We start from the raw sequence: 27,526 nt of genomic DNA, 5'->3' as shown, positions 1-27,526 counted from the left end.
CCCCACTGGTGGACCTCCTGATGGCACTGGTATTTCTGGCCACTGTGTGATACAGAGTGTTGGACTGGATGGGCCTTTGGCCTGATCCAACATTGGCATCTCTTATGTTCTTATGTTCCAGAACGAGGAAGTAGCAGGAGGGTAAGTCGGCTTCCTCCCCCCCCCATCTCTGCCTGGCCAAGGCTGCTCCAGCAGCCTCCGCTAGGCCTCCAGGGCCAACCAAGACCTTCCTGGAGGTGCATGAAGCCACACACCCTGGGAAAAATCCCCCCGTCTCTGCCTGGCCAAGGCTGTTCTCGGCAGCAGCTGTGATGTCCAGGGGGGCGGGGCAAAACGCTCTCCTGCCTCCCTGAGCCCCGGGGTGGGGGCCTTGGACTCATAGGGGCAAATTCCACCTCTCACGAGAGGTCATTCTGGCTCTCCCAGCTGTCCTTAGGGGCTCTTTTAAAAGTTATGGCCGGCAGCTGCAAGCACCGTGGGGAGGGGACGGCTGAGCTGCCCTCCCCACCTTTTTCAGGCTCCGCGCTGGAGTGCCAGGCCTGGAAAACAGTCTGCAGAGCCAAAACCCCCTCCTTTTTCAGGCTCCACGCTAGAACGCCGGGCCTGAAAAAGGGCCAGCCGAATGTCAATTTCGGCCCCATTATATCCTATGGCCCATTGAACTCAATGGTGAAAACATAGGGTATATTCTGGGGGCTGGAGGGGAGGGGGTTTGAGGGAGAGGCTCCAAACTCTCAGGGTAGCTGCTGGAGCCTCTCCCCAAGGTACCAACCAAGTTTGAAGAACATTGGACCAGGGGGTCCAATTCTACGGGCCTCCAAACAGGTTGCCCCTATCCCCTCCATTGTTCTCTATGGTGGGAAAAAGTAACTTGCACTACTCGTTATTCCTGACAATGTACCTGTACCACTTGGCAATAGACCAGTATTCCAAATAAAACATAGCCTTTTCAGGAGAGTGTTTGGACCTGCTTGCTCTTGACCCTGACCCCAGCCTCTCTGATGGCTTCCAACACACTCCCCCCACCTCCTACACCTAACAGACGGTTCTCTGTCAGGTGCAGCCCCACCTCCACAGTGGCTTCTAATACTCCTCCCCCCTCTCCCTCCTACAGTGGACAGGCAGCTGCCTATCAGGTATAGGAGAGGAGGTGGGATGGCTTTCAACACACTCCCCCCACCTCCTACACCTAACAGGCAGTTGTCTGTAAGGTGCAGCCCCACCTCCACAGTGGCTTCTAATAATCCTCCCCCTCCTACACTGGACAGGCAGCTGCCTGTCAGGTGTAGGAGAGGAGGTGGGATGCTTACAGCCGCCGGGGAGGTTTGCTCAGCAGGATTGCCTTAGCACTGCTGCTGGCCCAGCCTCCCCAATGCCTTTAAATACAATCCCCCCAACACCAGACAGGCTGGTGTCTGTCAGGTGTAGGAGCAGGGCCAGGGTATGAATGTTTATGGGGAGGTAGTAAAGGACATTTCTAGGAGCCATTTCAATGTGTGCCTTGCTCATGAACCTGAAGAAATGTCCACCACAACACCAACTCCCCCTCACACCTCTCACCTCTTACTGCCCCCCCAAAAGCTCCTGGCAAACCTCGAGCCAGATACACCAACACTCCAAGGAGGAGGCAACTTAGGAATGTGGGAAAGACATTTGCACATAGTACTCCTGCAGTGCACTGAGTTGCGCAGGCCAAGTACCAGCGAGATCACCCTGAGGTGCTCAGAACAACACAGTCTCCATATGAGCAAAACAATCCAGGAACACAAGTAGAGAGGCCATCACTTTCGTGGAAGGTGGCAGGAGCTGACTTAACAGATGGCTGCTTCTTAGATGGACAGTTCTATGTGGCCTGCTCCAGAGTGAGCTCATCAAGCAGCCTGGTGATCCTGGCACCTGAGGGCAGAACCACCAATGTGGTCCAGAGAGAGGTCCTTTGGTAGAGAAAAAAAAAGGACGTATGTCTGACTTCATTTCTTACACTACAATCTTCTCCGTTAGAATTCCTACAACAAATGTCACATTTCAGACTTCACATCATCAGTATTATAGCTGGATTTACGGAACTTAAACACCGTAGCGAAGCACTGGTTATCAGGCTAGTGTAATGATAAAGTGAGGTTTATCATTACGTCTGAATCATACCTCTCTGTGTTTAGATTCAAATTGCTACAACCTTTTTCTCTGACTAGTGACTCCCTGTTAGGCAAAGCCACAGTGATAGGTCCAGTCATGGCAATCAGAACAACAGAATGTACAACAACAGGCATGGAACCCAATGACAGGGCATAGCCTGGCGAAAGTTAGTCATAACAGGCAATTCTTTGCATGTTTAGGTGGAAATAAATTCTACTAAGTTAAATGAGACTTACTCCTAGGTAATGTGTAGAGCTTCTTACTGATAAGTAGATACTATGAGTTCAGTAGAACTTACTCCCAAGTAAGTATGCATAGGATTACAGCATTAACCTCATTAAACTCAGCTGGATTTACCTCTGAGTAAACAGGCCTTGGATCTAGTTTTCTCTGTGCATAACCCTCTGAGCACCTCTAGATTTTCCAAGTATATTTTTACCATCTTTTTTGTTACTCCTTCTTAATTGATCCAAATCCCTTTCCCCCCTCAATTTTTCTTGTTAAAACTGGATTTAAAAGGGAGTTCATTATCTTAGCCACTTGCAAGTCAACTCTTTCCTCGCTAATTACTCATTACTACTTTCTCTTTAGTGCTCTTTCGCCTCCAGATATATTTGTAAACAGCCTGTTTCCCAACCCTTAATCCTTTTGACCATCCTTAAATCATTCTGGTTTGAACTGCTTTTAATGTTTTCCGTTTGCATGAATTGACTCATTCTTTTCTTTCTTTCTTTTTTTACATTCCCAGTGTTTTGTTTCCCACTTTGGAATATTGAGAGTGTTGAGCTCCAGGGGAGTGCCTTTGTCGGGATGCTTTGTGAGCGTAAAGTGCCATCAGGTAAATGTAAAGGTTCCCTTGCTCGAAAGCCAGTCGAGTCTGACTCTAGGGTTGCGGTGCTCATCTCCGTTTCAAAGCCGAAGAGCTAGCGCTGTCTGAAGACGTTTCCGTGGTCATGTGACCAGCATGACTAAACACCAAGGCGCACGGAACTTACCTTCCCACCGGAGTGGTCCCTATTGATCTACTTGCCATTTCTTGCTTTCGAACTGCTAGGTTGGCGGGAGCTGGAGCCAGAGACGGGAGCTCACTCTGTCATGCGGCACACTCGGGTCTCGAACTGCTGAACTAGTGACTTTCCACAGCCTGCAGTTCAGCGTCTTAACCACAGCTCCTAAAGTGCTATCAGGTCACAGCCAAATCATGATGACCCCCAATGCTCCCTCTAAGCTGTGGAGTCTTGTGAGCAAAAATTCTACTCTGTGAGCAACTGGCATTAAAGCTGTGAGCGACTGATTTGGCTGCTGCATCAATTAGTTTGCTCTGGAGCCATCCCTTCCTGAGCCAAGACAAAAAGGTGTGAGCCGGAGGCTAAAAAACTGTGAGCTGGCTCACACTCACTCAGCTTAGAGGGAACATTGCCCCATAGGGTTTTCAAGGCAAGAGACTAACAGAGATGGTTTGCCATTGGATGCCTCTTTATAGGAACCCAAGATTACCTCGGTGGTCTGCCACCGGAGTAATAACCGGGGCTGGCCCAGCTTAGCTCCTGAGATCTGATGAGATCTGGCTAGCTTGGATGCTTTAGGAAGATATTAATGGTTTACAGCAGGTAGTGACTTGACTGAAAAATGAAAAGGGTTCCATAGCTTTTTGTACCAGAGGTTTACATTTAGCCTACTCATGGATTTCCATGTGGCTGCTAATGTGGTTTTGGCTGCAAATAGTAATAGAGAGATTATTTTCCTTTGTGTATTAGATAGAGCATTTTCCTCTCTGAGATTTAAAAGCAGAGCTTCCGGGGATTTGTCTATCTTGATTTCGGTTATGATCGTTATTTCTTCTATTATTTTATCCCAGAAGGATGCTACCTCCAGGCAATCGTACCAGCAGTGTATGTAACTGCCTATTTCCTTACACCCCCTCCAGCAAATACCAAAGAAACAGTACCTGATGTAATAAACACTCTGCATCTATGGTAATTTTCAAACTGTATAATACCGATGAATTGTACGAAATGTATGAAGCCATTGAGAGCTGAGTATGCTCATGCTTACCTTGTAAATCTTTGCTGTTTATAAAAATGAATAAAAATTATCTGTTTAAAAATGAAAAGGGCACTTAAAACCTTTAAAAGTCAAAATATTAAGCACAGTGTAGCACACAGAATTTGTGTAAAGGTAAAGGTTCCCTTGCTCGAAAGCCAGTCGAATCCGACTCTAGGGTTGCGGTGCTCATCTTCGTTTCAAAGCCGAAGAGCCAGCGCTGTCCGAAGACGTTTCCGTGGTCATGTGGCCGGCATGACTAAACACCAAGGTGCACGGAACGCTGTTATCTTCCCACCGAAGTGGTACCTATTTATCTACTTGCAATTTCTTGCTTTTGAACTGCTAGGTTGGCAGGAATAAGGAAGAAGCACAAATATATGGTGGAAAACAGAAAGGATTACCACCTTTCCTCCCCGTCCCAACTGTCTCTGTGCCTTTAGTACCCCCATTATATGTAGATCAGGGGTGTCAAACGTATGGCCCAGGGGCTGGAACCAGCCCATCCAGGGCTCTTATCTGGCCCGTGAGTGACTGGTACGAGGGAGAGACGGCAGGAGGCTGCTCAGGGGAAGCGGGTGCATGCAGTGAGGTGTATGTGGTGGAAACTTTCAACAAAATAGAAGGGAAATTGCTAGGCGGAAGACTATAAGGCTGAAGGCAGAGAATGAGGTGACATGGTGTTTTCCCCCCCTCTCCCACCTCCTCCAACTGCAGCTTAGCGAGGATTGGCAAAATATCTATGCTGGCGGAACCCTGGCCCACTGGTCCCCTGAATAATGCCCGAGCCAATCACCCTAGATAGCCGCAGAAGGTCGAAGAGTTAACTGGGAACGGGGAATGTACTAGCACTTTATTATGTTATTATGTTTGAGTTTTAATACTGTATTTATGAAATTATGGTTTTATATGATCGTATTGTTGAGATTTTATTCTGTTGCAAGCCGGCCTAGGCCGGGAGGGCGGGATAGAAATCTAATAAATAAATAAATAAATAAATAAATAAAAATAAATAAACCTCTGCATGGCGGGCGGAGCCAAGCAGTTGGTGCTGCTACCGCCACACCAAATGACAACTGTGAGGGGATTGGTGAGAGCAGCGGCACGGAACGGTGGTTTGCTGACGAAGGGATAGGCTGGCAGGGAAGAGAGGAGGAGGAGACCTGGCATGTGGGCTGGAAGGCCACTGGGCTGTCTTGCACATGCCGCTCTGAGGGGAAAGACATCCCATCCTCGGAAGCAAGTGGAGGTCCAAAAGGGGGAAAGGGGCACTGCTGTCGCTGCTGCATGCCTGAATAGCCACGGGAGGCAGCGTGAGTGTTGGGGGGGGGCACTGCAACTTCCCTTCTCTCCCACACCTGCTCTCGGTCCGTGAAGGAAAAGGGGTTGAGGGAGGACAAGAAGCACCCCGTGAAGGTTTCAGAAACAGCCTCTCGGTCAGGTCTTTCCCTCAACCCCACCGCTTCTGTGGGAAACGCAGGAGGGATGAGAACTGGTGTGGGGGGGAACTGTGAGAACCAGGCCCAGACCCCCTCCCCCTCCTCCTGAGCCTGGAACCTGCCGTCAGGGTCACCTTGACCACCTCACAGCATTGTTGGTGGTGGGGATGGGACGGTGGAGGGGGAAGTCTGGTGTGCCTCCTCAAGATGTAGGTAGGATGGGGGAAGGGAGAAAACAAAGAGTGAGAGACAGATCATAACTGTGCTGGGCCGCTGTGGCTGGCTGGGGGGGGGGGGGGGTTGCTGGAAAAGTACTTTATTGACAAAGGAGGAGGGCGAGAGGAGGAGGAGGAGGAGGAGAATTATACCCAACCAATGCTCCCTCTAAGCTATGGGGTCCTGTGAGCGAAAATTCTACTTTGTGAGCTCCTGGCATTAAAGTTGTGAGTGAACCATTTGGCTGCTGCATAAATTAGTTGGCTCTGGAGCCATCCTCCCTGAGCGAAGACAAAAGTGTGTGAGCTGGAGGCTAAAAAACTGTGAGCTAGCTCACACTAACTCAGCTTAGAGGGAACACTGTACCCAATCCTTACTAGGAGTTTCAGAGCAGCTTACACTCTCCTTCCCTTCCTCTCTCCACAACAGACACCCTGTGAGGTAGGTGGGGCTGAGAGAGCTCTGAGAGAAGTGCTCTTGAGAGAACAGCTCTGAGAGAACTGTGACTGACACAAGATCATCCATTGGCTGCATGTGAAGGAGTGGAGAATCAAAACCGGTTCTCCAGATTAGAGTCCACTTTTCTTAACCGCTATACCAAACTGGCAAGGAAAATGGTTCATCTCCTAAAAGTGCTATGTATACAAAAAGTAACTAATTTGTATGGGAATGTAAAATACCCTTCCTCTTTTATGGTATCAGTTGGGAAAAAAAAACAAGGCTTGCATATCATTAAATACATTTATTGGGGCTTTTGTGAATTCCCAGTAAATTGATTGCTTTCACTGCTAGGAATCAATTGCTTTTGTTTACATTTTGAGTAAAAATACTATCATTAATGGGGTTTGCCAGTGTCATTTATAAAGTTTATATCTCTGGTACCTGGCATGACATTTTATGGTAAACATGGCCTAGCTCGACAAAATAGTATCTATGCCAGATCTGGCCCTTGTAACAAATGAGTTTGATGCATCTGAAAAGGAAACCTTACTTGTCACTTTATCTCCATGCTCAAAAAAGTCAGACCTGTTGAATTTCTGCCTGTTATGCAGCTGTTGAAAGCATAAAGCTTCTGCCTGGATAAAAGGTGGCAGAGGTTGTCTAAAAACAACACACGGCCTTGTTCAACTACAAAACTCAAAATGTTCAAAATTCTAGAGCACCTAGATTTGTTCAGCGCATATAATTCTTGCACTGTTAAGAGTTGTGCAAAAGGCACATTTTTGGTAATTGTGGCTTTTCCCGTGATAGTGTTGCAAGGATGGAAGCAGCCGCCTCTGGCAGTTCTCTTGGCAGTTCTTCAGCTCACGTTATTAGCTGAAGTGTCTGTCTGGCTCAAACTTCCCACCAGATCTAGCCAATGATTACAAGCTTTACACCCTGATTCTAAGTTCACTTATTGATTTCCCCCTTAGTTTTCAACAAGTCCGTTAGGGGTAGGCTAACTTGTGCAAAGTTGGGGAGAAAATGTCGGTAAAAATTTGAAAATCCAAGGAAGGATTGGAGTTGGCAACGGGTGCGTGGGGCCTCCCATCCCAGGACATCCTGGACCTTTTTTGGGTCCATTTCAATACCCTTGTCAGAAATCCGGTACCACAGAAAGTCAGTGGCTATTTTGTGGAACTCGCATTTAGAGAGTTTAGTGAACAGCTTGTGCTTGTGCAACGTTTGGAGTACCTCCCGCACCAACTTCACATGCGAAGGTAGGTCGGGGGAATACAATAAGATATCATCTAGATACACCAGGACCCCCTTAAATAAATGCTTGTGCAACACTTCATTTATCAAGTTCATGAACACTCCCGGCACCCCTGGAGCCCAAATGGCATCACCCAATATTCAAACCGGCCCAGGGGGGTGTTAAAAGCAGTCTTATATTCATCCCCCTCTTTTATGCGCACACAAAAGTATGCATCTCGGAGTTCCAACTTGGAAAAGATTTTACCCCTGGAAACCTCGCCTAGCAAGTCCTTAATGAGCGGCATGGGGTAGGCATTGGTAGATGAGACGGCGTTCAGGCCCCGGTAGTCCATGCATAAGTGCAGTCCCCCATCCTTCTTTTTTCGAAATAGCATGGGGGCCGCAAAAGGGGACGAGGCCAGTCGGATAAAACCCCATGCTAAGTTTTGGTCGATAAACTTACGCAGTTCATCTTTCTCTGCCGGGCCCATTGCATAAATCCGACCTTTGGGCACTTTATGCCCTGGCAACTGTTCAATGCTACAGTCCGATTGTCTCGGTGTGTGGGGGGCAGTAGTTCGTCAGCTTCTTCAGCCTCGAACACCCTGGCCAAATCGCTGTATTCTGAAGGAATGGAAGTGAGTTTTTCCTTTGCTGAAAAGCCGTGGGGAGAGTCAACTACCGGCTTGGGGCCCCATTCTAGGTTCCAAACATGTGGTTGGCATTTAGGGGAGATGAATTGCACCGTCCTCTCATCCCAGCATATATACGGGTCGTGGCTGTGCAGCCAGGGGCTCCCCAAGGCCAAAGGGAACTGCGCCGCTGGGGTGATGACAAAGGGCCGTTCTTCCCAGTGGTCACCCCCCCCAGTCTTAGCGGTACAGTCTCAAACTGACAGGGTTCTTTCATGGATGATCCATCCATCTGTGTAAAAATTAGGGGTCCTGGTAGTCGCACCACTGCTGCTTCTAAACCGGAGACTAAGGATGGATTGATCAAATCCCCCCCACACCCTGAGTCAATTAAGCCCTTGACTCGAATATAAGTCCCCATAGTGGGATTCATGAGTGTCACAGTCACAAAAAAGAGGGGAGGGTAGCTGCTCACCCACATTTGGTGCTTCCGGGATCGGGTCCTGCTGAGTAGCGCCACTTACAGCAGACCTGGCCTTTTCCCACCGGCTCACCCTCCTCATCTTTGCTAGAATCGTCCTAGACAGCTTCCAGTGTGGCTTGTAAGGCTTTGGCGAACTTTGGTTTGCCCGTGGGTTTTTTCCCTGGGGTTCCTAGTCGACCTTTGGGTAATTCTGTTTTCCCCTTAGTTCCCGGCCCCGGGCAGTCAGTGGTGAAATGGCCCTTTTCCCCACATCAAAGGCACAGCCCGTTTCATGCGTTGGTCTCGGAGATCATCAGGGGCCTGGATGCCTTTCCCTTTGGGATTCTGGGGTGGTGGGGTCTTCCCCCGTACAATCCACTGTCTATGCATAAGTCCTCTAATATCCAATTTTCTATTATTTCATGCATTCACAATGAAAGAAAATACAATTACATAAACCAATCACAAGGTAGAAAGCCCATGGATTACAAGACCGGGTGTATATACAAAATCACCAAAGTGATTGTCAATAAAGTAATGATGGACCAACAATTTCAAAAGCTGTGGAACATCCACTCCGTGCCGAAATGAACTTGGCAAAGCTTAGAACTCCACAATATGTCCACATAGGTGTGGCAATCCTTAAACCCTTTGAACTGAACTACTAATGCAGAACCCAGGTAGTCTCAGGCATTTTGTTCCTTCATCAGAGTATAGCTCATGCAGTCTTCCTTTGGTAATTCTATAGTGGAGTTTATTAAACATCAAAAACACTTTACAACTCCGAGGAGCAACAAACCTTCAAAAACCCATGAGGAATAGCTTGACACTCATTTCAACACATAGTCCAGTTCAAAGTCTATATCAAGGTCTATATGTTTATTGAAATCATTGTTGAAAGGGCCTTGTCTCTTTTACTTCAGTGGTTTTGTAAATATACACCCCGGTCTTGTAATCCATGGGCTTTCTACCTTGTGATTGGTTTATGTAATTGTATTTTCTTTCATTGTGGATGCATGAAATAATAGAAAATTGGATATTAGAGGACTTATGAATGTTTAATAATAATGTGACTGGTTTATGTAATTGTACTTTCTTTCATTGTGTATGTATGAAATAACAGAAAATTAGATATTAGATGTATGAATGTTTAATAATATAAAAACACATAGAAACACTTAGATTTGGTATTTAAATATTTATTGTTAAAAATCATACAACAGTTAGCATAGGCTATTAGATTAGACAAGAAGTGGGGACCCGTGATACTTGCAGGGGGAAGTAGCAAGAGCTTCACGTAGAGGAGGAGGAAGCAGCCGCAGGTGAGCCCAGCATGTGGCGCTGCCAGGCCCGCCAAGCCTTCTCCCCCACATGGCACTGGTGGTGAGGCCCATGTGGCTCCCAGTCGCCAGGCCCACCAAGCCTTCTCCCCCACCCCCTGCAATGGCGGTGAGGTACACTTTCCAGTGCATTCTCTGCGCATGTGCAGGGAACACTCTTTTACTTTTGGGGGATTTAATTATCCCCCTGTATAATTTTTTCTACATTTCAGATTTTTCTGCACACCTAGGGCGTGCCCCAAATGTGCAGGAAAATCTCATTGCCCGCTATGTGCCCCCAATGTGTGGATTTAGATATCTAAATACCAAATCTAAGTGATTCTATGTTTTTTTTATAACATTGTATTTTATGCCTTATTAGAGTTATAGTATGCACTTAATTTTGTTGTTGTGACACCACCAACTTTAATACAGTTTATATATTGGCAATTTCTGATGGTGTTTCTCCTAGCGGATTGTGTGTATCTGCGATTTTTCCATCTTCAGAAGATTGGGTTGATGAAACCCTATCTCTCCCCCCAAGACTTCGTTACAGTGACCCACGCAATGGTCACTTCGAGGCCTGACTACTGTAATTCGTTCTATGAAGGCTTACCCTTGAGGCTGACCCAGACATTACAGCTGGTGCAAAAAGCAGCAGCATGCCTGCTAACGGCGATGCTTATGTGGGCTCATGTTTGGCAAGTACTCCACCAATTGCATTGGTTACCAGTATAGTTACTAGTATAGTCTTTGCACTTAGGCTGTTAGCTGGCGATCACAGCGATGCTGGAGCGTGGCAAAAGAAGCAGCGTGGCAAAAGAAGCAGCATGGCAAGCGTTTCGCGTTTGTGCGCATGCGCAGTTCTGCGGAGCAGCACTGCTTTCAGGTACATGTTTGTGCGCATGTGCTTACGAAAAACATCCGGTTTGTGACGGGACCTGGACAAGCGCCAGATGCCATGGGATACTAGCCCTCCCGCGATCAGACACCCGCCCCTGCCCCACATTTTCTGGATACTAGTGCACTTTCTGTGGTACTTTTTACTGCGCATCTTCGGCGGGACGCCATGGGTTGGCCACGGGTCTCGAACTGCTGAACTACCGACGCTGCAGTTCAGCGTCTCAACCACTTGAGCCACCGCAGCCCTTGAAGGCTAATAAATCCCAAAAGACAGAGGGTTCTCCTGGTGGGTGGGAAGACTAACCTGCGTATTTAAGTGTTTCCTTTCTTGGATGGGTTTGCCCTTCCCCTAAAGGAGCAGGTTCACAGCTTAGGGATGCCGTTAAACCTGGGTCTTCTGTTGGATAATCAGGTGGCAGCAGTGGAAGGAGCATCTTTCACCAGCTTCAGCCTTTTCTGCGTAAAAGAGATCTTTTCGCCATGGTAACAACTAGATTATAGCCCTGGCAAGCCTGATCTTGGCAGATTTCAAAAGCTAAGCAGAGCCGACTCTGGCAGGTATTTGGATGGGAGACCTCCAGAGAATACCAGGGCCGGGAGGCCAGAGGCAGGCTCTCAGGCCCCTTCTCTGGACATCCTCTGTGCCCCAGTAGGAGTTGCCAGAGGTTGCCATGACTTCCAAGCACAGGTGCACACACATACATGATGCACAAAAATGCAAAAATACCCCCCCAAGAATGTCCAGAAATGACGATGGGCACTCCAGAAAGGCATACCGTGCATTTCAGTACACACCTTTAGCTAACTTAATTAAACATATTATACATAGACATTGATTGCAGATTTGCCTGGATGCAATAATTGACCGTTTATTGGATTTAGAAAAAAGAAGAGGAGATTGGATTTATACCCCCCACCCTTCACTACCCAAAGGAGTCTCAGAGCGGCTTACAAACTCCTTTCCCTTCCCCTCCCCACAACAGACACCCTGTGAGGTAGGTGGGGCTGAGAGAGCTCTCTCAAGCACTGCCCTTGAGAGAACAGCTCTGAAAGAACTTATGACTGACCCAAGGTCACACCAGAGCTGCATGTAGAGGAGTGGGGAATCAAACCCGGTTCTCCCAGATTAGAGTCCTTGCTCCTAACCACTACATCAAACTGGCTCTCTTAACTAGAAGTATTAAAGATACATTAATTCAGTCTGATTTTTATTGGAACCAGCCGAATAGGGTGGACACTACAAATGTGGTGTTCTGTGTGATCCTTCTCTTTGGCGATGAAGAAGTTTGAACATCCACAAGGTTTCATATAATTTTTTTTTTCATTTTACAAACTGTAATACTAAAAGGGCAATATATGTTGTTATATGCCCATGCTAGCTTCTATATATTGGGATGAGTGTACGCACTGTAAGACATGCATTATAGAACACAGATCATGAATCCACAATTTAAAAAAATGAAAGCATGTTTGGTAGCACATTTTGTAGGAAGTGGACACCTGCTAGTGATCTGCAGTTCTTTATACTTAGTAAACATGTATCACATGTGTACAATCATTTGGATGTTCAAAAAAATGTCGCTCCATCAAGAGGTGGCTTGGATTTAAAGGCTAAAGACATATCTGTCCTATGGATTTAATACAAATTTGGATCTGTCATGTTATCTATAGGAGCTACTTCTCTAAGACCACTTTCTAATGTATTCATGTTGCATTTGACTAGCCATAAATCACAGTGATTGCTTGTTTGGGGGTTTTTGCACTGTGATCCTGGTTTGTTTTTCTGAAGTTGATCACAACCGTGGTTGCATGTCTGGCCCACTCAGCGTACTCATTTGCCACTTGCTGGGGGGCACGTGCCTAAGCGCATGCATGCTCTCTAACGCATGCTAAGGAAACTGGCATTACGGCCACAGTAATCACCACTCTTCTTCCCGGCGTGTATTATGAACATTAAAAGAACAGCTGTAATCCTGGACGATATTACGTGTGTGCAAGTCTTACCATAAACTCAGTGCAAATAGGTGTTTATGGAACTCTCTCTCAGTGTAGACAGTTCACCCAAGTGACCTTGAAAATCTCCCTTTGCGATAAGGTGGCAGTGCAAAGAAGCTTCCCACGACGACTTAAATTTCTTTCGTTTATTCTAGAGCAAACTCAAAAGGTTTTATTTTTTTTAGCAAATTCTATCATGTAAATGTTAACATAAAAACATCTGTACATTTGCCATGATACACTCAAAATCGAAACAAATAAGATATAAATACAGATATGGATGTAACGTGACAAAAGCGCCAAAAAAATTCCAACCCTAAAATAGAAATTAAATACATGCACATGAACACTATGCCAACAAACTCACCCACCCCCGCCCCCCTGGATGGCTGACTATTGTGAGTGGTTTTGCAGCCTGTCCTCCTCATTTAAAACATTATTATTGTTAGCAAAGTCCTGTTGCATTCTACAAACGTTTCTCTTCTCCTTTAATATGCACTATTATGCTTGATAAATAAAAGGGGCTGGGCAGATGGTAGAAAGAAGAGATTTATATAACAATGTTGCAAGTTACATTACTTATACAGGTTATTGAGAAGCTAGTAGGAAGCAATAGAAAAGTCGTGTTGTATTGTAATTCAGGCAAGCACACATAGTGTACCTTTTTAAAGAAAGCCACATGCCTCAGTTAATTCAGCACTACATGAGAGACCTAAAAGGGCTTTGCATTGGTTGGTTTTCTCATACCTTGGGAACCTTGGTGGCCCAATGATAGCATGGGCGTCACCATCTAAGGCAACCCAACAGCAGGCAGGGTTGTTCTGTGCCGATTCTCAGATATAAAAGGTGTGGGGGGGAAATAGAGGAAGGGAGGGTAATAGGAAGAAAAACACATGGGAAAAGAAAGCTCTCTTTTAAATACTCTGGAAAAAATTAAAGCCCTGCATTAAGAGGCAGCAAGGGGAAAAGGCAGCTGTAGACATATGGACCGTGCTGGGAAAAATGGAGCCCTCCCCATTCCAACATTTACGTGCCAACAACATGCAGATTTATGTCCACCAGCCTGTATGGATCGGTGGCCAAAACAGTCCATTTTGCCTGGGAAATTCAGTATCCAACCTCCACTCCCAATTCGTGTAGACTAAGCTAGCCCTTTGAGTACCATCTGAAGAAACAGGATCAGGAATACTAAAAGACAAACAAAACAATTTGCTATGTACATTAGACACAAAATGAGGTTATAAATAATCCAGATTGCATGGGGAGTGTATCAGAGAGAGAGAGAGAGAGAGAGAGAGAGAGAGAGAGAGAGAATTGTAGCGTACTCAAAGGATGGAGAGTCATTGACGAGTGGGTGGCTGTTAACAGAACAAGTGTCATATTAAGGAGCATCGCCTGACAAAGAAAAACAGTATTTTATTAAGAAAGTAAGGCCTGGTTATCCAAATCGCAGTCCCTGAAAACCAATCAGCTTTTGGAAAGTACAAATTGCTTACTGAGATCTGAAGCAGCAGTAGTTGCCAATTTGACATTTATTTACTAAAAGATGGGCTGTGAATTCCTCTTGAGTTTATGTAATCCTGTGGATGCTCCAACAGTTTACATACATTACAGTGCATTTACTCTCAGTGCATACTAACAGACTTCATAAAAGGAAGGAATTCAGTTCTTGGTGAATGCCATAACTGAACAGAGATCTGTTTTTTTAAAAAAAAATCTAAACAGAGCATGAAAACGTGTCATCCTCTATAGATAAAATATATTACGTTTATCTAACAAATGTTCAATGGGTGGAGGGGCAGTTCCTTACCAGTTGCAGCACAAAGCAATAAAAACTTCAAAAAAGATATCAAGTAAAAACGTATACAACAGACATTATTTTTTAAAAAAAAAATGCATGGCAGCTGATTGCAGGCAAAAATAACATTAGTTTTCCTTCAAAGTGAAAACTTACCAACTTATCCTTTAGTAAATCATGCTGTTATATGACAAAAAAACCAAAATGAAAATGCTGAACTGCATGCTGAGGGGAAGCAGATAATGAATGATTTACACAGAGGCAGGTCTTAAAATAGCTATAATTACACTAGATCTGTGTCTGCCTCTTAATGGCAGCACCATTACAAATTCGCTGAAACTCCTGACCTAGGTCCATCAAGTGCTGGTATTATTATTATTATTATTTTTTTAAAGCCTGGTTTGATCTTGTCGTCTGTACAGGTTTCTCTGGAGAACAGCTAGATCATTCCAATTTTTAACCCCAGTTTTAAAACTATAACACATCACAGAAACTGGGAGAACTGGAGAAACTAGTCAAAAATGAAGGTTTAAACCAAATGCAAATCATGAAGACGAGTAAACAGCCAGGCACAAAACCAAATTCGGTTATCAATGATTCAAGTGTCAAAGAACTGTGTAACTACAGAAACCTACCAGGACTCAGAAATGCTAGTGGGTCAGCTGCAACATTTACATATGGCTTTCTACTGCTGTTTTGTGTGAAGACTGCAACCCAGGCCTTGCTTCCTTTACATTCAATACAGAGAATATCCGACAATGAAGAGCCTTAGAGGACTGGAAATACTGATTGCAACAAATATCTGCGTGGCCTCCATCAGCAGGTGGAGTGTGCTGATGAGGGGGAAGGGTCTCTGAGAGGCACAGCTGATTGTTTCTATGTCTACAAGTACGTCCAAAGATCTCCATTAACTGTGTGTGGAAACATCTGAAGATGAGCTGCTGTTGCTGTTGGTAGTTTGGGCCCTCTTTATGTACAAGTTGAGGAGCTTCATCTGAAAGAGTAAAGTAATCAGGTCAAGGTTTTTCATTGAAGAGCTTGTTTCCCATCCCTTGCTCTGACAGAATCCTCATCTCCATATAGGGTTACCAAGTACCTACCTTCGAATCGGCGGGGGACACGTGGTTCCCGGCTGGGACATCCCTCGGTGTAACACACACACACACCCTGCACCATGCCGTCGCCCAGACGTGACGCCAGCACGCTGGGCACGTAGCTGGGCGACGCTCTGGCAATGGAGCTGGAAACTCACGTTTCCAGCTCCATTGCCAGACCGTCGCCCAGCTACGTGCCCAGCGTGCTGGCGTCACGTCTGGGCAACGGCATGGTACGGCACGTTTGTCTTCCGCGTGGGAATGTTCCCGACAAGAAGTATGTGTCCCCCGCCGATTCGAGGCAGGTACTTGGGAACAGGGGTCATTTCGTAGAAAAAGAGCTAGGGGAACTCATTAGCATAACTCATTAGCATATGCCACACCCCCTGACATCACCGGAAGTGTGTCCTCCCCACAGCCGGCGGCGACCTCCAGCGGGCACCAGCAGGGAGCTCCAGGTCCCGCCCTCCCGCACCTCACCCGGGGGGATGGCGTCCCCCCGCGTCCCCCCCCAAATGACCCCTGCTTGGGAAGCCTATCTCCATAGGGATTGCCACAGGACATCACTGCACTTGAAATCTGACCACAGATCAGTCAGCCTCTGTTGCACATTTACCGCTTCTGCTCTATAGCTGAATAGCAGTAAAATATGATTTATATTCATACAGTGAATTGTCACCTAATTGATAGATGTGGGATAGTTCTTACTCCATCATGTTTTACTTTACAATACTTAATCCTAGACATGAAAGAGTTAGTCCCCTCTTTTAAAAAAAAAAATTCAAAAACTGAGAGCTTTGCAAAATGATCCATGGATATCTTTTATTTGCTCTTTAGCTGGGATGACTCTCACAATAAAATGGGTGGATGATATGGCTGAACCCCAAACATACCCTCAAGTACTAACACATCTATGCCTGCCATGCCTGTTTCACAAGAACATCTGTCAAAGGAAATACATACCTGGTGGGGTCAGATTGTCATGAATTAGTGAGAGCGCTAAGATTTGAAATTGGTATGTGTGCACTAACAATGACAAAGGTTTGGCCAAAGGTCACTATTAATCACAATTCATTTTTTGCCTGGTGCTAACCCTTCCAATCAATGCAGTTGATGCCTTCCCCCACGACTAGAGGTGGCTGTGATAAAATCTGGGGAGATTAAACAGGGAAGGAGATGAGACTTTGACAGGGATTGGGTGAGGTTTTGTGACTCCCCCATTCAGAATCAAGCCAATCTGACCATCACTGGCTTTGTTATTTCTTCCTGAATTACCAACGTCTGGCTTGATTAGACATAAAGTACACATCTAAACTTTCATTTAAACATATTTGCCAAAAAAAAAACCTTCCAATTTTTTAATACTAGGGAAGAGGTGGATGTTATAATGCACTCATAACTTTCCATCTCCTGGTCGAAGAATCGTTTTTGAACACTTAAGGCAATGGTATCCAAATTGTTCTAGAGAGCTGACATTTTGGTGTCCCACGCGTATTTACATGTCCCCAGAGGACAAAGATTAGTGATGGCAGCTGGGAGCTGTTGTTTTAACAGGGTGACTCAAAACACGTATGTAGGGGCAGGTGTTCTTCCTCTCCAGTTCCAAGATCAAGGGGCACACGTACCTTGCTCCCAGTGAGCTGTGCGAGGTGAGGCTTCAGTTCTTCACCGATAACGGAATAAATCGCCACAAGGCAAAATACACTGGCTTTCCGAACGCTGCTTTCTGTATTGTCGTAGCCCTAAAAAGAAACGTTATGAGAGTTCAGACCTCTTCTTCCAATATTAGGAGTCTAAGGAATGAATACGACAAGCACGTAAGGCTGAGGGAGTCGAATGACCTTTATGCCAGCATATCCTGGAGAGACGCCTGCATAAGGGCCCATTACGGTGGTGCAGGACTCCAGCGCCATTGCCCTGCTCTCAGACACGGGCACAGCTCTGTGGCAGCTGCTCACCGGTGCCACTCAGGCACAAGGTTCTGCGCTGGCGTTGTGGGTGGGTCGTGGGGCATGGTCAGAGTTAGTCCGCTTCCTAACGCCTTTCACCCCTGGAACATCCCGACAGAGGCACAAAGTTGTGCCGACGAAAAATATGGCATGGCACACGGGCGGCCACGGAACAGAAAGAACAAGTGCCCTCCCACTACTGCAGCAACAGCCATGAGGCTTCAAACGTTCAGGATATTGACTAAGGGCGTGGCTAACACCTCCTGCCCCTATAGCAGGCAAGCCCCCACCCCAGCACCCAATCCCTGTCCCCCCAGCCCTACAAAAAACCCCAGCCAGGACTCCCCACAACTCACAAGGCAAGGTGCACGGCATGGGAGGCTGTCTGACAGCTCCCTGCTGTGCAGACTTAGAGTGAGGGCTGAGGCACCTTAGCGGCAGGGAAAACGCAGAGAAGGCACTTAGCACCACTGGGCAAGCAATCTGCGGCAACACCTCACAGGGAGAACAAAGTCCACACTCGGTGGTCTACCCCTCTCAGTTCTGAACCCAAACAGGTCCCCCCGTCTCCAGAGGCAGGACACAAACAGGCACCTGCACACTAACAGGTAAGCAGGGGTCTGTTCCCTCAACCTCCTTCCCCCCTTTCCCTCCTTCATGGCTGGTGCCCACCTCGGCAAAGTCCACCAGCATGGCAGTCCAGCTCGGGAGGCACGAGCCGCAGACCCCGGCCACCGTGGTCCCTCCCGACAAGGGGGTTTGGTGCATGGGGTCTGGGCTGGGAGGGCTACTGGGAAAGGGGGCCCGAGTTCTTAGCTGTGGACTGGATTGACATCTCAGTTCTTTGCCAGGCCCCCTCTTGGACAGGCACAATGGTGCGGCAGAGCCCCACTATACTGAATGGAGTGGGAAATCACGTAAGTCTTGCACTCATTCCCTTGCCGGAGCAGACTCCTGTAGAGCAGCTGCCAAGATAGACCATCTTTTGCTGTGGGTTTGGACATCCACACAAGAGAGGTGAGGGTGTTTTGAATGGCACTGGCCTCTGGGGTGTTTGTGGCCCAGGTCTGGCCCATGGGCCCGAGAGTGGGCTCCTTGCTGACCCATGACGAATCTCTGTGCACCCAGCAAGGCCCTTTTGGCCCCTTGTTGCAGATGCATGTATCTCTGTTTTGTCCAAATTCAGGCAAGAATCCGACAGGGCACGCTTTGGCTCGGACTGCTATCCTCCTGGCCCCAGACCAAACCTGCCTTTGAAAGCCAACTACTGTACGCAGCCTGCTGCCTCTCTTTGCCCTCTGTGCCATTGGGACTGTGCCCCAGGAGTAGAACACCCTTTCCCCATGTGGGTATGCAGAGGTGGATTCTAGTTCTCTTGGCCATACTCCCCCCAAAACTCTCCAATAAAGTATTCTCATTTGCTATAGCTGTAGCTTTGTGTGTGTCATTTGGGGAAGTTGACTAGCAACGCTGATGCTTCAATCTGCCTGTGGAGCAGATAGTATGCTGTAAGTAACCACCTCACAGCTGCTTGCTCAAACCAAGGGATGCTATGAAATGGGCCCCTGAACAGGGTGCCCCTGGCAGATAACACACAGGCAAACTTAAAACCCACAATTTTCTCTTCGGCACTCACTCCTATCCAGCACCAGAGACCAACATTTTGGTCCTATATAAAAATGCGCGGGGTGGCTATTAGGGGTATGCATTCAGATCTACCCAAGCTGAAAATATACCAGAAGAATACCTTATTGGGATTCTTTCGGGTATATTTCGGCTTCCCGAATGTATCCAGGATTTCTCGGGGAAAACAAAACAAAGTAAGTCCCCCGAAAATTCGGGGAGATCTGAAAACAGCAGATAGGCAAGAGCAGATTGCTCCCACCTCTCAGCTGTTTGTCAGGCAGGCTTGTGCAGTCCCTTTAAAGGGACTGCAGAAATCAGCCCAAGGATCAGCCAGGGTGGTGGCTCTCGGCTGTGGCTGGCTTCCCTTGCAGCTCAGTTTAAACCAGTCTGCAAGAAAAGCCAACCCGAGATCAGCTGCGTCGGTGGGGAGTTGAAAATTCCCTGCCAGCGCAGGTCTGTTTAAGCCAGGCAGCCACCCGGGATTGCTGTGCCTGCAGGGTGCTGACAGCTCCCTGTAGGCCCAGCTCTGCACTGCCTTCGCCTGCCACCTGGTTTAAATCAGGCTGCAGAAGAAACCAAGCCAGCCCCAGGATTGGGCTGGTATTTCTTTATTGGCATTTTTTGGTTCTGGTCTATTGGATGCAAAACATTTAGGGATTACTGAAAAATCCTGGATCTGAATACCAATACAACCCCCCCCCCCAGTCCAATAGACCCAAACAGAAAAATGCAGGTAAGAAAAAAATTGTACACTCCTAGTAGCTATGCTGTGGGAAGTGGGGTTTGGCTGTACAGTATCAGGGGTCATTTTGTAGAAAAAGAGGTGCAGGAGCTTATTAGCATAACTCATTAGCATGACTCATTTGCATATGCCACACCCCCTGACATCACTGGGAGTGTGTCAGAAGGCAACACCCACCGCTCAGGCTCCACTGGACTGTTTTGAATTGCTAGCTATTGGGGGGGGGGGGGAACATGCAGATCTTCCCTCACAGAGGAGGGAAAGCTTGTACCTGAATAAAACCTGGTCTTAAAGGTGCCACTGGACTGTTTTGGACCAGGGGGCCGGGGGGGCTCTGCAACTTACCTGGCTGCTTCTTCCTCTGACTGAGGGCTGCTGGGAGCAGGGGGTGGGGTTGTTGCATGTGCCCGCCCCCTGGGCTCTTTACGGCCAGAACCCTGCTCCTGTGCGCTCCTGCAGGAAATGACTCCTGGCTGTACTTGTGTTCACTGCTTTTAAAAACAGATCATGGTAGATGTAGGCTACGGGACTGGAGAGAGGAATGCACTACTTTTTAAGAACCAAATTAAAAAAATGGTTTTTTAAAACTTGTTTATGAAATGATGGGGGATTATTGGAAGGCTTTTTATTGTTCACAGCTTTTTGTTGATGTTAAGGGATGAGTCATCCCTGAATCACACAGTGGAGAAGCGCTTCTGTGAGGGTATAACGTTCTAAAAAGAAATACGTTTAAATTAATTTGGCTACTATGGAAGGAAAACTGTTGTCACAGGCAGTGTCCAATAGGAATCCACACCGTTCACAAAACTAGATTTGTCACATCATTCACAATATCGGTGAGGAAAATAGCTGAGGGAAACAACATTTCCCCAGGAACAAAGTACCATGAAAACGGTCTATCTCTGCAGGAGATATTTTTGACACACAATCACTACAGTGCAATTGCAGCAGTAAAATACCATTCAAAGTGCCCTGATATTGGCTGAGAGAGACCTCTGCTGGGAGGGTCCTAAAATATCTTTGGCTTATATTCCTAAAATTTCTATTGCTTCCTATCTCTAGGCCAGACCCAGCAGAAAGATGCTTTTTAAGAGCAAGACTGGGTCAGGTTCCCATTAACGAATGTGATGGAAGTATATATATATATTCATGTTTTATAAATTTTCTAGTCCTAGGGTCAGGTTCCTGAGTTCCATTTTCAGGCTGCTTCTCTCTGACCTTAACAGTATGAATTCATTTGATCAGCAGCCATACGGAAGCTATTCAAAGGTCACCTGTAGCCTTCAATCATGTGGTTACTCAGTCTTTTAATGCTCGCTCTCAATTTGAGTTAATGTATTACTGAATCTAAAAAAAGATGAACTGGGCAAAAGAGGCCTAATCTGGCTAAAGAAGGACCAACCGTGCAACCCTATGAAGAGATCTATATATCTAATTCCCAAGATGCCCCCTCCGTGCGGATATCTAAATCCGCACTTGGGGGGCAGGGAGATTTTTCTGCACATTTGGGACAATACCCATATGTGCAAAAAACCCTGAAACCTTGGAAAAAATATGCGGGGGATATTTAAATATTTAACCCCCCAAAAAGTACAGCCGCTGCCGCCAGGGAGGGAGAGGGGCAGGAGAAGGGTTGGTCAACTGGCGGCTGTAAGCCGCTCAACCCTCGCCGCTGCGGGGGGGGAGTTTGGTGGGCTCTCAGGCCTCGCCGCTGGTGCTGGGGGGAGGAGGGAGAAGGCTTAGAGGGGCGCGGCCCTCGTTGTGGGTGCCAGGGATGGGGGAGGGCAGGAGAGAAGGCTCACCTGTGGCGGCTTCCTTCTCCCCCCCCCCCGAGTATCGCGGGTCCCCCTTCTTGTACTTGTCTAATCCCTTGGAGTATTTCTGTACAGGATTGCACTGTAAATTAGTTATAAATTATAACATCCAATTTCTTTTTGACAGGGTAATAATTTACTTGACTCATAAAACCCCAAGCCTTTCTTATGTGATTTTTATTTATAGTTTTCATTCCACAAACTCTGCGAACATGACAAAACCTTTTTTAAATAGTTGGGTGAAAATAATTTGAGTCAGATTTTTAGAATTGCAACACAATTTAACCATTATTGACTCTCTCAATCCTTGACTTGACCCCACCCTCAAAACACACAACGCACAGGAAGAAGAATCCTTTGAAATGTTCAGTTGCCGCTTGCCCCCACTGAACTGGAACATCAGAGGAAATGTTCTTTCATTAATTGTTTGCCTACTTCATTCTGCTTTCAAAATTGTTGTTTGGACCTTGCGGAAACAATTAATATTCTGAAGTGGTAAGGTTGAGGCCTTCCCCAGAATTATGTACAATTAACGGCAAGAAAAACACATGCAATAAGCAGACATAAAATCACCACCAAATCTCTCACTGGAAATGACAGCCATATTGCTTGAGGGGTTTTATGATTACTTCCTCACATTAAGCCAACACCAAAGCAAATCTCTGAAGGCAAAAGACATCAAGAGGAAGAACCTCAATCATAGTTCAATTATAGTTAGCCTACCCTAAGAAACAGGCCCTGGACGATCACCATAATACATACTCACTTCTATCCAAAACATGCACGCGTGCACACACCCGTTCCAATTTGGGAACAAGAACCCAATGCACCAGCACATTGAGTTGTATTTTGGCAACTTTGCTGAACTCTTAAAAAATGCCTCAGAATTTAATCTGGTAGAAAAAGTTGTTTCAAGCTTCTTTACAATATTCATCAGTTGTTGGGTAGGAAGCCACAAGTTGGTTGAACCCAACCTCAGCTGGGTTACAGCAGTGGCACCACTGCTTTTTTAAAAGAGAGAAAAACAAGAGGGAGAGAGAGAGAAGCAACTGAAGACAGAGCAGTTCACTGTATGCATTATATGCAAATGGGGGTAACAAAGAGCCAAACTACAAGCAACAGTGATAGGCTTGCCAAGTCCCCCCGCCACCGGTGGATCGGGCCCCGGGGGGAGCCTCACCCCGACGTACGCGTCGCCCGGAAGTGACGTGACCATGCCGGGCACGCTGGGGGTGGGGCCACGGTCATCCGAGGGAAAACTCTATGGTTTTCCCTCGGATGGTCGTGGCCCCGCCCCCAGCGTGCCCAGCGTCGTCACGTCACTTCCGGGTGATGTGCATGCGGCGCGCACGCTCCAGACGCCAGCCGGGAGTCCCCCGCTGCGGCGCAACACCTGACTTGGCAACCCTAGACAGTGGCCAGAGGTCCATCCCATGGTCGTTGATGCCATTTTAGAAGCACTTGTAGTTCTTTAAAAATTGCAATGAGGCCCCAATCTAGTTTGGGCATGCAGCGCAGCAGTCCCAAGACCTCTTGGTTCCTCTTTCTCCAAAATCTTCAGGTGCAGAAACATCCCCCACCATGGCCTCAAATGCTTCTAAAATGGAGTTGGTCCCTTGTATCCCACAGCCACTGTCACTTGTAGTCTGGCCCTATATGTTGGGGTGTGTGTTTGCCTTAATGAAAAGCAGCCATGGGACACTGCAACCTGAATGGAGGAAGGGAGCTTAACCTTTTCTCTGCTCCAAACTGCCACCTAGAGTTGCCAGGTCCCTACCTGGCATCCAGTGGGGGTTGGAAGTTCTGCGTCCAGGAGCTTCGCACACAGCACGCGCGCCGCAATGACGTCACCCAGAATTGATGTCATTGTGCCGGGCATGCCGTTGAGAGACACTCTAGCGTTTGGCTTTAAAACTCTATGGTACCATAGAGTTTTAATGCCGAATGCTAGAACGTCCCCCAATGACGTGCCCGGCGTGATGATGTCACCTCCAGGTGATGTCATCGCGGCGGGCACGTCGGCCTGATTCTGGCACTTTGGGGGTGGGGTTCCCCCCCAGCAGCTGGATCCGGGCCAGCGGGTTGGGGGCCTTGGGGGACCTGGGAGCCCTACTGCCCCCCAACTACTTTTCACGTCCATGATTCCAGATTAAAAAAAAACCCCAAACCTCACTGTAAGTTCATTTAGCACCAGTGTCTTGTCTTTGCAAAATCATTCTGAATAGTTAGTGACAAAGCTACTGTGACATCACATACTCCTTAGGGTAACTAGGGATACTACACGGGTGAGTAGGTTGGAATTCTGCCAGAATTTCCTGCTATAACATGGAGCCTCTCCGCCCCAAACACAGGGCTGTGCCTCTAAGGCATAACCTAGCTTTGACCTTGTATAATAAGATTTGTGTCTAGTAAGTTTCAGTGGTATCCGCCAACTTCTTCTGACCTGTGCTTCAAACTGCAAGATGAATACGTTTCATCGGTGCTGCTCCATTCTGCTGAAATGCATTTTCCTAACTTTTTTTGCCCATTGATTTGATAAGCAACATAAAGTTTTTAGGTTCTTAATATCTAGCCGCGAATCATGTTTTCCAGTCAAACTTCCAAAAAGCCTGCAAGTGCATGGTTTGGTAAAGTACTGGTAACAATGGGGTGACGACACAAAAGGCCTTGCTGCATCTCCTAATTGACCATCGCAGTGGGACTGTCCTTCCCTTTGAAATGTGTTTTAATGTTTAAAGTTTACCACTTTAGGGACCCTGAATTGGGTGCAAAGGTGACATGGAAATAAATAAATAAATACATAAAGCTAAGGTTAAGCTCTTTAAGCGGGTGCTTTGTGTAGACTGAATTTTAGACTGTTCTGTGGATGCAGCCTTTGGAACAGAAGTGTCTTTATTATGATGATCGGATTTTTACTAGACTGTAAGCAGCTGTGAGTTTTATATAGCAACATGTGTTATATAAGTATAGGTAAAGGTTCCCTTGCTCGAAAGCCAGTCGAGTCCGACTCTAGGGTTGTGGTGCTCATCTCCGTTTCAAAGCCGAAGAGCCAGCGCTGTCAGAAGACGTTTCCGTGGTCACGTGGCCAGCATGACTAAACACCAAGGCGCACAGAACGCTGTTACCTTCCCACTGAAGTGGTCCCTATTTATCTACTTCCAATTTCTTGCTTTATATTAGGAGTCTAAGGAATGAATACGACAAGCACGTAAGGCTGAGGGAGTCGAATGACCTTTATGCCAGCATATCCTGGAGAGACGCCTGCATAAGGGCCCATTACGGTGGTGCAGGACTCCAGCGCCATTGCCCTGCTCTCAGACACGGGCACAGCTCTGTGGCAGCTGCTCACCGGTGCCACTCAGGCACAAGGTTCTGCGCTGGCGTTGTGGGTGGGTCGTGGGGCATGGTCAGAGTTAGTCCGCTTCCTAACGCCTTTCACCCCTGGAACATCCCGACAGAGGCACAAAGTTGTGCCGACGAAAAATATGGCATGGCACACGGGCGGCCACGGAACAGAAAGAACAAGTCCCCTCCCACTACTGCAGCAACAGCCATGAGGCTTCAAACGTTCAGGATATTGACTAAGGGCGTGGCTAACACCTCCTGCCCCTATAGCAGGCAAGCCCCCACCCCAGCACCCAATCCCTGTCCCCCCAGCCCTACAAAAAACCCCAGCCAGGACTCCCCACAACTCACAAGGCAAGGTGCACGGCATGGGAGGCTGTCTGACAGCTCCCTGCTGTGCAGACTTAGAGTGAGGGCTGAGGCACCTTAGCGGCAGGGAAAACGCAGAGAAGGCACTTAGCACCACTGGGCAAGCAATCTGCGGCAACACCTCACAGGGAGAACAAAGTCCACACTCGGTGGTCTACCCCTCTCAGTTCTGAACCCAAACAGGTCCCCCCGTCTCCAGAGGCAGGACACAAACAGGCACCTGCACACTAACAGGTAAGCAGGGGTCTGTTCCCTCAACCTCCTTCCCCCCTTTCCCTCCTTCATGGCTGGTGCCCACCTCGGCAAAGTCCACCAGCATGGCAGTCCAGCTCGGGAGGCACGAGCCGCAGACCCCGGCCACCGTGGTCCCTCCCGACAAGGGGGTTTGGTGCATGGGGTCTGGGCTGGGAGGGCTACTGGGAAAGGGGGCCCGAGTTCTTAGCTGTGGACTGGATTGACATCTCAGTTCTTTGCCAGGCCCCCTCTTGGACAGGCACAATGGGGCGGCAGAGAACCACTATACTGAATGGGCCCACTATACTGAATGGAGTGGGAAATCACGTAAGTCTTGCACTCATTCCCTTGCCGGAGCAGACTCCTGTAGAGCAGCTGCCAAGATAGACCATCTTTTGCTGTGGGTTTGGACATCCACACAAGAGAGGTGAGGGTGTTTTGAATGGCACTAGCGGCCAGATTGATGGGGTAGTCAGCCGTTTGAATGATGGGGCACAGCACTTTGATGCACTGCTCAGGGTGGATGGAGCTGGCCAGGGTGGAAGCAGCTTCCTCAGCAGCTCTAACAACCTGGAGAGGTGGGGGTGGGGAGAAAGGAGATTTGCAGTTTATAGACAACACACATCTTTTCTACTAAACTGATGGTCAACAACAGGGCTTTTCTTGTAGAAAAAGCCCAGCAGGAACTCATTAGCATAATAGGCCACACCCAACAGCAGAAACTCATTCGCATATTAGGCCACACACCCCATGCCTTCCCTTGGCTTGACAGGGAACCCGGGCAAGCCGGCCCTTGGACAGGCCGGCGAAGGCACAGGGAGGCATTTAAATGCTTCCCTGATCCTTCCAGGCCCCCCCATCCCGCCCGCCTCGGAGTCGCCGGGGGGGCAGGGTTGCTCCACAGGCCTTCCCTGTGTAGCTACGCACACAGAGGTTTTGGCTGTAGTGGGCGTGGCCAACTCTGAAGCCAGCCAAAACTCCGTTCCTGTGCGTTCCTGCCCAAAAATAGCACTGGTCAACAAGCCTCTAAAGTAAAGGTAAAGGTTCCCTTGCTCGAAAGCCAGTTGAATCCGACTCTAGGGTTGCGGTGCTCATCTCCGTTTCAAAGCCAAAGAGCCAGCGCTGTCCGAAGACGTTGCCGTGGTCATGTGGCCGGCATGACTAAACACCAAGGCGCACGGAACGCTGTTACCTTCCCACCAAAGTGGTTCTACTTGCAATTTTTTGCTTTCGAACTGCTAGATTGGCAGGAGCTGGAACTAGAGATGGGAGCTCACTCCATCATGTGGCACCCGGGTCTCGAACTGCTGAACTACTGACCTTCCACAGCCTGCAGTTCAGCGTCTTAACCACTTGAGCCACCGCAGCTCCTCTAGACCTATGCTACTGTATTAATTTGGTGGGCATAGGGTTGCCAAACCTGTTTCTCCTTGCAGCGGGGGGCTCCCGGACGGCGTCCCGATCATGCGTGCGCGCCGCATGCAGATCAGCCGGATGTGATGTGATGACGCCGGGCATGCTGGGGGCAGGGCCACAGCCATTTGAAGGGAAAACTCTGTTTTCCCCTGAAATGGTTGTGGCCCCGCCCCCAGCGTGCCCGGCGTCATCACGTCACATCCGGGTGACGTGCACGCCGGGGTGGGGTTTCCCCCGAGGCCCGATTCTGCAGCGGCGGAAATCGGGCCTCCAAAGCGGGGGGAAATCCGCCCCCCGGGGGGACTTGGCAGCC

The 27,526-nt window shown here is 47.8% G+C and overlaps 1 protein-coding gene across 1 annotated transcript in view; it reads right to left on the bottom strand.

Moving 5' to 3' along the window:
• Window positions 1-14,713: 14,713 nt before the first annotated feature.
• Window positions 14,714-27,526, bottom strand: part of CLASP1 (cytoplasmic linker associated protein 1) — a 334,150-nt gene continuing 321,337 nt past the window's right edge. Inside the window, exons 38-43 of the mRNA XM_015419605.1 lie at window positions 26,216-26,367; window positions 23,550-23,588; window positions 20,958-20,966; window positions 20,307-20,322; window positions 17,344-17,460; window positions 14,714-15,618 (exon numbers count right to left, since the gene is read on the bottom strand). Of these exons, the coding sequence (XP_015275091.1) occupies window positions 15,532-15,618; window positions 17,344-17,460; window positions 20,307-20,322; window positions 20,958-20,966; window positions 23,550-23,588; window positions 26,216-26,367 (420 nt within the window). The 3' untranslated portion in view covers window positions 14,714-15,531. The remainder of the gene's footprint in view (window positions 15,619-17,343; window positions 17,461-20,306; window positions 20,323-20,957; window positions 20,967-23,549; window positions 23,589-26,215; window positions 26,368-27,526) is intronic.

The sequence above is a fragment of the Gekko japonicus genome, unplaced genomic scaffold (assembly GCF_001447785.1).
Source record: "Gekko japonicus isolate JY-2015 unplaced genomic scaffold, Gekko_japonicus_V1.1 scaffold1037, whole genome shotgun sequence".
NCBI classification, from domain to species: Eukaryota; Metazoa; Chordata; class Lepidosauria; order Squamata; family Gekkonidae; genus Gekko; species Gekko japonicus.
This window is presented reverse-complemented; position numbering and strand designations above follow the sequence as displayed.